At 64.2% G+C, this 11,557-nt stretch overlaps 1 protein-coding gene across 3 annotated transcripts; it reads right to left on the reverse strand.

The window, feature by feature from the left end:
* Window positions 1–480: 480 nt before the first annotated feature.
* SLC9A3R2 (SLC9A3 regulator 2) lies at window positions 481–11,557 on the reverse strand. Of its 3 annotated transcripts, XM_025274595.3 has the most exons (7): window positions 11,196–11,555; window positions 8,701–8,901; window positions 3,698–3,877; window positions 2,220–2,373; window positions 2,099–2,142; window positions 1,682–1,744; window positions 481–1,448 (listed from the first exon to the last, which is right to left on the reverse strand). In XM_025274595.3, the coding sequence occupies exons 1-7, from the start codon at window positions 11,406–11,408 to the stop codon at window positions 1,290–1,292; spliced, it is 1,014 nt and encodes a 337-aa protein (XP_025130380.3). In that variant the 5' UTR covers window positions 11,409–11,555; the 3' UTR covers window positions 481–1,289. The 3 variants fall into 3 exon arrangements, with proteins under 3 accessions (XP_025130380.3, XP_025130381.3, XP_006076899.3); XM_025274596.3 differs by lacking the exon at window positions 1,682–1,744 and having other exon boundaries at window positions 11,196–11,557; XM_006076837.4 differs by lacking the exons at window positions 8,701–8,901; window positions 11,196–11,555 and adding an exon at window positions 6,189–7,533.

Genomic DNA, 11,557 nt, shown 5'->3' on the forward strand with positions numbered 1-11,557 from the left:
CTGGGGCGGGGGCGGGGGCCGTGGGAGCCAGCTGCAGCCAGCTGTCTGGAAGCCCTCGGGACGCCGGCTGCCTCCCTCAGCAGCTGGCTGGGGACCTGGGAACACGCCCCCTCCTGAACTTGTGCCCCCCAAGAGCCCGGCCCCTGCCTCAAGGCCCTGCCCCCAGTATTTACACAGCCACCTGGCCTCATCCTGGGATGCCAGCAGGTCCAGGCAGGCCAACACAGCGCAGAGGCCTGACCTGCATGCTCCTGCAGGGGGCCGGGGCCCAGTCTGGGGACAGGAGGGCAGGGCTCCGAGGCACAGGGGTCCCCAGTGCACTGGGAGGGGCCAGGCAGATGTATCTGGGGAGCGAAGGCTTAGGAAGGGGGCTGTGTGCCTCAGCTGGGTCTTGGGGCACTGTGGGCTGCCGCCTCCCTGCCTGGAACATGGCCCCCCCAGCCTCCGACATGCAGGCTCAGGAAGGACAGACAGCCAGAGTCCAAGGAAGACCTGTTTATTCTGAGGGCGCGCATGCGCTATGGCTTGTAGGGCAGACAGCGATGTCGGTCGGTGGGTCGGGATCTGGGCAGAGGGAAGGCAGATCGGGCTTCCTCCAGGGAGGCTCCTGGCAGGGGCCGAGCCCGGAGCCTGAGATCCTTCCTGGGGGCTGCCCTGCAGGCACGAGGGGCCTGTCCAGAGGTGCCCTCCTCAGGGGCACGGGGCCTCCATCCTCAGACCGCCCACCCCAGGAAAGGGCAGAGGGCAGCTCCCACGGCCCCTGCCCTGAAGCCTGCAAACCCCCAGCCTTGTCCCTGGGACTCCCACTTGGGATGGCTGCTGCTGAGAGGGTAGGGGGAAATGGTGTGCAGAGAAAGGTTTGTTTTATTGCAAGTATTTAGAGAGCACGTCCTGAGGGGGTGGGGGCGGGGCTCTGCTATTAAGTGGAAACATATGTGGAGCTAGAGATCTTTCTGGAAAAAAGCAAAAACAAATTCCTGTAAGTCAGCAGGCCCAGGCAGTCAGCACGGCGGCCAGCCTGCGGGTCACCACCGCCCCTCCCCCCGGCCCTCGCCTTCCCCCTTTCTCCCCCTGCCCCTCACTGTCTCTCTGGGTCTCACATCTCAGGAGCTCCCTCTGCCCATCTTGTGGCCACACTCCCCTAACACCCCACAGGTGGTGGTGGGACCACCCCAGCTTAGGGGGGAAGGATGCCCCCTCCAGTCCACCAGGACGTGGGGAGCTCTGGGCAGTCCAAAGGGCAAGGCCCAGGCCCGTGGGGAGGAGCCGGCGGGGAGCAGGCAGGGGGCTCAGAAGTTGCTGAAGATCTCACGCTTCCGGTTCCAGTCCATCTGTGGTGCCCGCTTGTTGACCCTGGTGGCTCTCGCCTTCTCCTTGGCCTCAGCTGCTGTGGGGCTCAGGTGAAGGCCGCTCTCCTGAAAAGGGTCTCGCTTCCACGTGCTGCCATCCTAGGGGCGGACATGGTGGGTGGGTGGCCAGTGAGCCCTGGACCCCAGCCCCCAGGCAGGTGGCCCTTCCCAGGGAGCTTGCGCCAGAGGCCACCTGGCAGCAGGACCAGGGGGGCTTCCTAGAGGTGGCGGCCTCACGGCTCAGGCTGACAGCTCCACAGATGCCCGCCCCCAAGGCCTCAAGCCCCCCAGCATGTGAGCAGCAGTACTGGAGGTGGAGGGGCACCCACTACCTCAGTGTCCTTGTCTAAGCCGGGCAGGTCACTTCGGGACGAGCACACGGAGCCACCATTGAGCTGGGAAACCAAGGGTAAGGTGTGGCTTCAGGGGCCCGCCCAGGAGACTCTGTGCACACATACGTGCACACATGGACACACATGTGTGCACACACACGTGCACACACCAGAGCTGCATTTACTCCTGCATCTGGCAATGGCACTGAGCCTCTACTGCAACCTGGAAGTGCCCAAGTGCCCTGTGGGGTGGGGTGCGGCTGGGCTCGGACCGGACCCAAGGGGCCTTAAAGCTGGGAGTAACAGGGCCAGGCTCAGTGTCACGACTGCGTGACACCAGGACCGAGGTCTCAGGAGGGGCTCCCAGAGGTGCCCCTGTGGTCCCCGAGCCCACTCTGTCTGCTCCCACCCTCTCACCTGGGCCGAGCTGGTCCCGTTGGTGACCGGCGATGGCAGTGGACCTGTGGGGACAGTGTGTAACTGACCACTCAGCCCCCGATGCTTCCCTCCAGCCCTGGGCCCCAGGGCAGCCACCCACCTTCCACATGCTCCTCGGTGGGTGTGACCTGCAGCCGCTTGAAGTGTTCATCCGTCTCGGGGTCCACCACCAGCAGCTGGGCCTCATCCTCCCGCGCCTTGATGCTGGCGACCACCTCCGCATGGCGCAACCCCTCCACATTCTGCCCGTTCACCTGCCGCCAGCACAGGCTCAGTGCTGCCTGGGGGAAGGTCCCCACCAGCCCCCCAAGCCACCCAGCCAGGTGTGGCATCAAATATTCATCAGTGTCATCACCAGCCGCAGCAGCAAGAGGAGCACCAGCTCAGGTTCCCAGAATCTCCCTCCTGCAGAGGACCCGGTGCCCAGACACACAGACGTGGATAGATACACATGGACACACCTACAGGCACACAGGTGCAGACACACAGATAGATAGACGCGGACACATACAGGCGCACACACACACATACAGACACACCTACAGGCATGCAAGTGCACACACACATGGACACATACAGGCACACAGGAGCGCGCACACAGATAAGACACAGGCACGCAGGTGCAGACACACACACACATACACGCGGACACATACAGGCACACACGCACAGACACAGACACACCTACAGGCATGCAAGTGCAGACACACACACAGATACGTACACATGGACACACAGGCCTGCAGGCGCACACACACAAATAGATACACACGGACACACCTACAGGCACGCAGGTGCAGACACACACACACAGACACGCTTACAGGCACGCAGGTGCAGACACACAGATACACATGGACACAGGCGTGCGTGCACACACACGGACACGCCTACAGGCACACAGGTGCAGACACAGATACAGACACACCTACAGGGATGCAGGTGCAGACAGATAAACAGGGACACATACAGGCGCACAGACATGCGCGCACACACACACACAGACACGGACACACCTACAGGCACGCAGGTGCAGACACACAGATACACACAGACACGCCTACAGGCACGCAGGTGCAGATAGGTAGATACACACGGACACACCTACAGGCACGCAGGTGCAGACACACACACAGATACATACACATGGACACACAGGCCTGCAGGCGCACACACACAAATAGATACACACGGACACACCTACAGGCATGCAGGTGCAGACACACACACACAGACATGCCTACAGGCACGCAGATGCAGACACAGATACACATGGACACAGGTGTGCATGCACACACACGGACACGCCTACAGGCACACAGGTGCAGACACAGATACACACAGACACACCTACAGGGATGCAGGTGCAGACACACACAGATAGATACACATGGACACACAGCACGCAGGCACAGACACATACACACATGGACACGGATACACAGACACGTAGGCGTACACACACACACACACACGTTAGTACTCAGGCACAGACACACAGAGGCACGCACAGCAGGACACAGGTGCAGCTGTGTACACGCGGGGCAGCCCGCTCCCCGCAGCCCCAGTGGTGGGTACCTCTATGAGTCGGTCCTGGGCACGGAGGCCAGAGTGGGCGGCGGGGGAGCCGGGGTCCACCGAGCGGATGTACTGTCCGGGCCGGGACTTGTCACTGTGCAGGTTAAACCCGTAGCCCTGGGGACCCTTCCGTAGGTGGCAGAGCCTTGGGCGCAGCTCCCTCAGGGGCCCGTTGGCATCCTGCAGGCGTCAGGGACACCTGGTGAGGTTCCAGCTCTGACCTCCTCCCACCTGAGAGATGCTGACCCCCGAGGCCTCCAGCCCACACCCACCCCACGCCTCGCTGGGTGCCAAGGCAGCACTCGGCCTCATACCCCCACCTGACCACAGCCCCGCGTCTCAGAGACCCATTCTGGGGCGTGAGGGGGGCTTAGGCCACCAGCGATGATCCAACTTTGGGATCCTGAACAAAGGCTTAGTTTCCAAACCCCCAGTGGACCTGTGATGGGATCAAAGGCCTTACGGCGGGGTTGGGAGAATTCACTGGGTCGAGGCTAGGGCTGGGCGCAGACCCGAGCCAAGGAGGGAGCAGGCGAGGTGAGCTGCCCCGCGTCTCTGCTCCAGGAGGGCAGCCCCGCCTGTTGTTTACACCCGCACCCCAAGTGTGGGTCTGCTGGTGTAGGGCTCCAGCTTTGTTTACACTCCCACAGGTCTCCCTGGGGCTGGTGGCAGCGGCTGCAGCTGTGCTTGCCTTCACATACCAGAGCAGCTGGAGCAGCCCCCCACCCCCACACGCTGGAGCCCAGTGGGCGAGCAGGGGGCCTGCCTCCCACCTGCCCCTCCGGCCCCGGGGGCTCCTGGTGCCCTGAGGGTGCCCACCCACACCCCAGGGCCCTGCCTCCATTTACCTCTGGCATCCTGCAGTAGGGCTCTGGGCCAGGGGGTGCAGGGGGCCGTGCAGGCAGGGGCCACACCCCAGGACCCCCACCCCGCCGGGGCCTGAGGCAGTGACCAGCACTGAGTGGCCAGCGGCCGCGACGCTCAGTCTAACATGGCGGTGGCCGGAGGGAGCAGGCGGCCAGCAGCTCAGGTTTCCCCAGCACTTGGGGCTCAAGTGTGCATGCAGGTGAGACTCTGCGGGGCGGGGGTGCTCACCGGGGCCTGGCCTTCCACCTCCCTGTGTGTGGCCAGGGACACTGGGCCAGGTGGGGGGCCATACCTGGGAGAGCTAGCCTCCAGGCCTCCAAGCTCACCCCAAACCCCCCAAATCTGACTGTGGCCACCCTGCTGTGGAACCAAGAGTGCCCTTCCTTACAGGATGGTACCTTGCTCCAGCATCTGGGCCTTCCTACCGGTGGGGAACACCTTCTGGTCCAGCCTGGGCCCCTCCTCCAGGCGCCCATCCCTGATCCCCAAAGCGTCCCTGATCCCCAAAGCCCCCCGGGGACCCCTGCTGCAGGCCACCATCTGCCCCAGAAATTCCAGGGGTTGGGGCTGCTGCTCCTCCGTCCTCCAGGGGATCGGCCGGGCAGACACCCGGGTTCTCCAGGACCCCACAGACTGGGCCCTCTCCAAACACAGCTGCAAGCACAGGTGTGTGGCTCTGAGGCGACTCTCAGGCTCGGGCTGTCAGACCACAGGTTCCGAGGCTGGCCAGGGCTGTGCGGGACCCTGGACGTGTGACATGACCACACCTGGTAGGTGGACGTGGGCCCAGATGGCCGAGGCGCCTCACATGGTCACAGAGACCAGACATCCAAACACAGGCGCGCAAACAGGCTCCACAGACCCCTGCGGTGACCCGTGGTGTGAGAGACAGCCCTCCCCGGGGGCTCTTCCCACGCCCTCCACGCTGGTTCCAGGCCGAGGTCTCTCAAGGCCCCCAAACAGGAAGCAGGACTAGGGGGCATCCGGGGCCATGAGACCAGACTGAATGCAGTCATTTCCGGTTCGAGACCACACTGGCCATCTCCCTGCCTAGACCCAGGACAGCCATCTCCCGCCACTAACATCTGGCCCACATCCCTCCGCATTAGGATCAGGGTCCAAGGAGCACCAGACTCGGCACTGGACCCTCGGGCTGGGGGCTGCAGTGGCCAAAGAATGAGGCCGGTGGCCTGGGGACCCAGAGGGAGGCCCTGGGGGAGGCCCAGTGCAGCAGGCCGGGAGGGGGTGCAGGCTGGCCCAGCGCATTGCTCACATTCCTCGCTCCAGCCTGGCTCAGAGCTCTTCCTGCCGCCTCCCAGCTGGGCCCTTGGGCTTCCAAGTCCCAGTCCCAAACAGACTGCCCCTGAGCTGGACAAGCGCTCGACTCCCAGCCCTGCCTGTGACCAGTCCAAGAGGCTGGCATGGGGGTAACTCTTGGAGCCAGGCTCTACACCCCCCCATATGGTGACTCACCAGCCCAGGCAGAGAAAGGCCCCCATTGTTGCTCAGGGTCCAGCCTGCTCACACCAGGGTGCCCAGGGTCCCCTCTGCCAAGCCTGGGTGCCAGAGACTTGAGCTGGGTGCTGGTGACCTCACTGCCCACCCTGCCCCCAACCCGCCTGACCTGCACAAGCCCCCGAGACGGGCTCTGTGGAGGGGCTCCCGGGGCCGGGGCTGATGGCACGGCATTCCCAGAGCGGGCCATGGGAGTCGGGACAGAAGCGTCGGGCAGGGCGTCCAGCTGGAGTGGCCTGAGCTCTCGGGCCAGTGCGGCCTGCCACCCCATTTATCCACCTCCCACTGTGGCCCAGGCTCCCCAGGGACGGGTGGGGACACGGGGCTGAGTCACTTTGGGGAACAGGGTGGTGACTGAGTCCCCCTCCCTTGCTCAGGCTCCAGCCCGGCGCCCCCTACCAGCCAGGCTTCCGTCCCAAGAAAGGAAGGAAGGAAACTGCTGGGAGGCCCTGCCCTGCTCCCAGGACCCAGGGTTGGGGAGGCCAGGAGGCCAAGGAGGGTACCCTGGCCGCCAAACAAGAGGCAGTCCTGCTGCAGCTTGGGGTGGAGGGCAGGGAACAGGAACCAGGGGCCCCCCAAAGCCTGCCTGTAAGCCCTACACGCGCTGCAGGACCCTGTCGCTTTACTCCCCCAAAGGCCTCCAGAACTGGGTGTGAGGGGAGGTGCGCCTGGGGCCTGTCACACTCCCACGGCTGGCACCGCCCGCTGCCCCATCTCTGATGGTGGTGGCCCCATCACCGCCATCGGGATCAGCTGCGGTGCAGCTGCAGCCACCCCAGCACAGCCCGAAGCAGGGCTGAGTCACCACTGACACCTGACAGCCCCCGCAGGGAGGGCCCGCCACACCAGCGCCACCCCCCCCCCCAAACCTCCCGCACCCGTGCCCAGGACGGGAGCAAACTGAGGCTGCGAGAGCCAGAGGGGCCCTCCCTCCCACAGGGCAAACCACCATCTTGGTCCTGCAAGCCGCGTCATCCATCTCTCCCCAGTTCTCCGATCCCACTGCCATCGGGGCCCCTCCAGGACAGCCCTGTATACGAGCATTGTCCAGGCAGGCTCCCTGACGGCCCACGGGGGCAGAAGCTAAGCCTGGTTTGTGGAGGTCGAAGAGCCCCCGCCCCTCCTTCCCGTGCTCTGAACTCAGCCAATTAAATCACAGCTCGCTGGTAGGTGGAAACCGAGAGACCCTGTCCTCAGGGACTCCCGTGACCTGGAGCCCCATCCCCAGGCCAGCCCCCACCATGGAGGGACCTGCCAGATGGGCCCCACTTTGTTCCTCTAAAAATACACCCAGCGGAAGACCCCTCCTAGGGCTTCCTGCAGCCCCCAGAGCCTGAAATAGTGGAGGGGGAAGGTCCCACCCAAGGACAAGGTGCCTCCCCATCCTCCAGATAAGACCCGAGGGCAGCTTTTTCCACAGGAAGGTGAACTCAGCCATTTGTGTCTAAGTCAATGGACAAACGCCCAGGGCGCTTCCTCCTGGGGGTGAGGTGCCCTGGGAAGGAGGGAGGCTCCAGCTCTTAGGTGGGGGGGAGCTCAGCCAGCATGCTGTCCCAGGGCTCCCGTGAAACCACAAACCTAACCCTTAAACCCCTACTGTGGCCTTCAATGGCCCCGGGGCAAAGTCCAGATTACAGGACTTGGCACTGTGGCCCTAACCAACCCTCAGCCTGCCCTCGAGCCACAGAAAACAAAAAGGGTGGCAGGGGTTCATGCCCACGACTGTGCCCAGGCTCCCCCCTCCCCCCCACTGGGAATGCCCTTGGGGGGAAGCCGGAAGCCCCCCGGCACCCAGGTCACAGGCCCAGCAGCTTGCCAGGGAGACAGCCAGGCAACGGCAGGTGTCAGGGCCCCCTGGACACCCAGAAACTGCCCTAGGCCAGTGGTTCTCAAAGTGGGGTCTGGGGAACCCTTTGGCTTAAATCCTCCTTTAAGAGTTTTTTTTTTTTCTTTTAAAAACAAAAGGAAGTAGCAGGACATGAAGGAGAGCTCTATGTGCTGCCCCAACAGGGCCACCCCCGCCAGGCCTGGCTACCCAGCGAGAGGCAGAACTGGGCTGCCCCCACATCACCTCCCAGCTCCTTCCCAGCTGACTTTTCTGATCCGAAGCGGGCAGCGAGCAGGGGCAGGTGGCCCAGCCCCACAGACCACCACCGAGCTGAGGACCCCGCCTGGAGAGTCTTCTCAGCCCTACAGAGGAGGGCCAGCCCCCTCCACAGCCATCATAGCACAAGCAGGCTCCTCATATGGACGGACAGAGAGACAGACACCCCACACAGGCACAGAACTGAGCATGCTCAGTCCTGGGACATCCCAGCAGTCCCTCCCCAGGTCCCTCAGCCCCCAGGCCAGGGAGGGGGCGGCTCGTCAAAGTGACCTGTCCTTCTTGGGACAGCAGCTCTGATGAGCAGCCCAGGGGAGAGAGCCTGGACGGGGGCGGGGACCAAGGCCAGGCTGCTGGACCGCAAGGGCTGAGAGCATGGGCTGAGGGCAGAAAGGGTGGCTCCAAGTAGCCAAGCAGGTTGTCAGCAGGGGTGGAGAAGGGGCCCGGAGGGCAGCGGAGGACGAGACGGTGGTGTGGATGCAGCCAGGGTGGTCACTGTGAGCAGAGCCCGCCGTACCTCCTGGGCGGCCTCGGAGCTGAGGCTGCCCGTTCGCGCCCAGTCTGGCTTCGGCTCCCAGGGGTCGTGGGCCGGTGGCAGCCCTCGCCGGGCCATCTCCTCGGTGCAGGTCAGCTGCCGCCGGCGGAGCTCCTCGTCCGTCTCCTTGTCCACCACCAGCAGGCGCGTCTGCCCCTCCACGGCCTTGATCCTCTGCACCACCTGGGGTAGGCGGGTGTGGGACCAGGTCACGGCCGGCACTGCAGGCAGCACAAGGGCAGCGGCCCCACCCCAGGCTGGCCCAGGGTGGCAGTCAGGCCATGAGCCCAGGCAGCGGTGGGCGGCTGGACCGAGAGGCCCGCTGGCCCCACCCCCCACCCCCAGCTCCAGCCGTTGCCTCCCTCTTCTCCCGGGGCTGCAGGCACCAGGGCCCAGGCTGCAAGGGCCCAGGAAGTGACAACGACCGTGTTCAGCTGGGCTTCAGGTTTTCAGTCTGCGGGTGTGTGCATGTGTACGGCCTGCGGCCTGCAGCCTTCTAATTCAAGGTGTCTCTAGGTCTGGGTTTGAAAGGGAGAAGTGACTTCCTGGGTCCCAGGCTCGGGGTCTCTGTGCCTATCTCTGTCTTCCGAGGAGTGGAACACGGTCTAAACTTCTGCCTCTAGGCCTTCTGTTCTCTTCCAGACCACGACCTTGAACCTGTTCCTGCTAGACCTGCAGGGAGACCACCTGGTGTCCTGTGGCAAGGCGCCTACTCAGGTGCACACCCACAACCCAGAAAGCAGGATTCAGAGGCTGTAGGCAGATGTGGGCAGGGGTAGGTGTGGTTACACAGTGTCTGTGATGTGTCTAGAGCATGTGCAAGGCCATACCTGCCAGTGTGTGCCTGCAGGAGGGCAGTGCCCACTGGGCATTGGTGTAGGGAGGGCAACACCCAACCCCTTCCCAAGGCCTCGGGAAGGACCGGTGGGGCCCAGTAGATGCTATCAAAAGAGGAGGGTCTGAACCAGGCCCGTCTTTGCCCCAGCCCTCCTTTACACCTGTCTCTCCCCATCACCCCCAGAGTCACAGGAACCCTGGACCCTGATGCTTCCTGACTGTGGGACACGGACGAGTCACCCAGTATCTCCAAGCATCAGTTTTCTCATCTGTAAAATGGGAACCGGAACTGTACCTTCCCCCTGCCGAGACAGTAGTAAGGTCTCACAGGGTCCTGTGTGTGAGGCTCCTAGAGACAAGCACCCCGGGAGGCCTGGGACACGCTCTTGGGGCAAAGGTGGCGACAACGATTAAACAGAGGCGGGGCCCTCCCCATGGCCTGTCCGTCTAAGCTCTCGGCCCTGACCCTCACCCTCCTTCAGCACACAGTCCATCCAGCTGACACTCTGAGTAAACGACAGAAGGACAGCTGACAGGGGGAAACACAAAACCTCCAAGGATATAAGCAAAGGGCAGCCCCCAGCCCAACCAAGAGCCAGTTTATGACTCTCAAGGCCCAGGGCTGGTCCTACAAAAGGTGGGGTGAGGGACACAGAAGACCCTAAGTAGAAGCGGTAGAAGACTGGTCTCGAGCCATGTGAGTCCCTGGTCAGTGGGAGATGGACACCCCCTGGGGGTTAGAACCTACAGAGAACCTCCTTCTGGCCTTTATCTTCCACTGCAAGAGGCAGGGGGCTGCGACCTGTGATCCCAGCCAGGCCGCCCAGCAGCCTCTGAGGACAGGAATGTTACCACAGCTCCCACAGCGCCAACTCCCACCAGGATCCAGACACCCTGGGCCAGGACACACACTAGTACACCAGGCTGCAGACACACACAGAAGGATACACACAACCCGGCCGGCAGACACACAGCCAGGACACACATACACGCAGCCACACACACACAACCCAGTTCACACACCTCCAGGTAGGCAGACCTGTACACACACACATCTAGGGGTGCAAACCTATATACTCACATGCACACAGTCCAGCACACACACTCACTCAACTGATGCACACACACACAGGTGTGCCCTCGAGGTGAAATCCATGGCAGGTGCACTCGAGGGCCCTGCACATTCACACACGCACATATATACACGCTGGTAGAAAAGCACCGGGGTCCCCAGGCTCACGGAGACCCCCGAGGTACCAGCTCCTCCACACACTGCCCTGCGCCGGAACAAGACCAAGAGCGAAGAGCGAGGGCTGAGACCCGGAGGAGCCGCAGTGCGGGCCCCTCCCTTGCCAGGATCCACCCCCCTCGGTGCAGGACCGACCCGGGTGGAGGAGGCGCGGAAGGAGGCCGGCTACCACGGCCTCGGGGGCCACGTCCCCCACCTCTCCACGGGAGCCCATAGAGGCCCTTGTGCGATCCCCTCCTGCCTCGGAGAAGGGACGGAGGCCTGGGCGCAGGCAGCGCCGAGCCCGGTGGTTACCGGCGCGCGGGGCAGGGACGCGCGCTGGGGCTGCGGGGTTGGGGGCGCGCGGCGGGTCTGCGGGCCGGCGGGCCGGTGGCGGAGCGCAGACACCCACCTGGTGGTGCGTCTCGCCCTCCACGTTGACGCCGTTGACCTCGACCAGCCGGTCTCCGGCGCGCAGGGCGGCCGCCTCGGCCGGGGAACCGGGCTCCACGCGCCGGATGAACTGCCCGCGGCGGCCCTTCTCCCCGTGCAGGTGGAAGCCGTAGCCGTGCTCGCCGCGCACCAGGCGGCACAAGCGCGGCCGCAGCGGCTCCGGTGCGGCCATGGCGCCCGCTGCCCACCGGCTGGCCAAGGGCTGGCCACGGCGCTCACGCCCGTCGCAGGGCGGGCAGGGGCGCGGGGGCGGCGCGGAGGCGGCGGCGTCGCTGAGGACCCGGTGGCGGCCTCGGAGGCTCCAGCTCGGCTCGGCTCCCG

This window comes from Bubalus bubalis, chromosome 24, assembly GCF_019923935.1.
Source record: "Bubalus bubalis isolate 160015118507 breed Murrah chromosome 24, NDDB_SH_1, whole genome shotgun sequence".
NCBI classification, from domain to species: Eukaryota; Metazoa; Chordata; class Mammalia; order Artiodactyla; family Bovidae; genus Bubalus; species Bubalus bubalis.

Excerpts from the sequence above, each read along its gene's own strand:
- SLC9A3R2 (XM_025274595.3), bottom strand. The coding sequence starts at position 11,408 with ATGGCCGCACCGGAGCCGCTGCGGCCGCGCTTGTGCCGCCTGGTGCGC. Across the intron at positions 2,374-3,697 it reads CCCAGGACCGACTCATAGAG|GTGAACGGGCAGAATGTGGA; the intron begins GTACCCACCACT and ends TGCTGGCGGCAG. Across the intron at positions 1,745-2,098 it reads ACGGGACCAGCTCGGCCCAG|CTCAATGGTGGCTCCGTGTG; the intron begins GTGAGAGGGTGG and ends TTGGTTTCCCAG.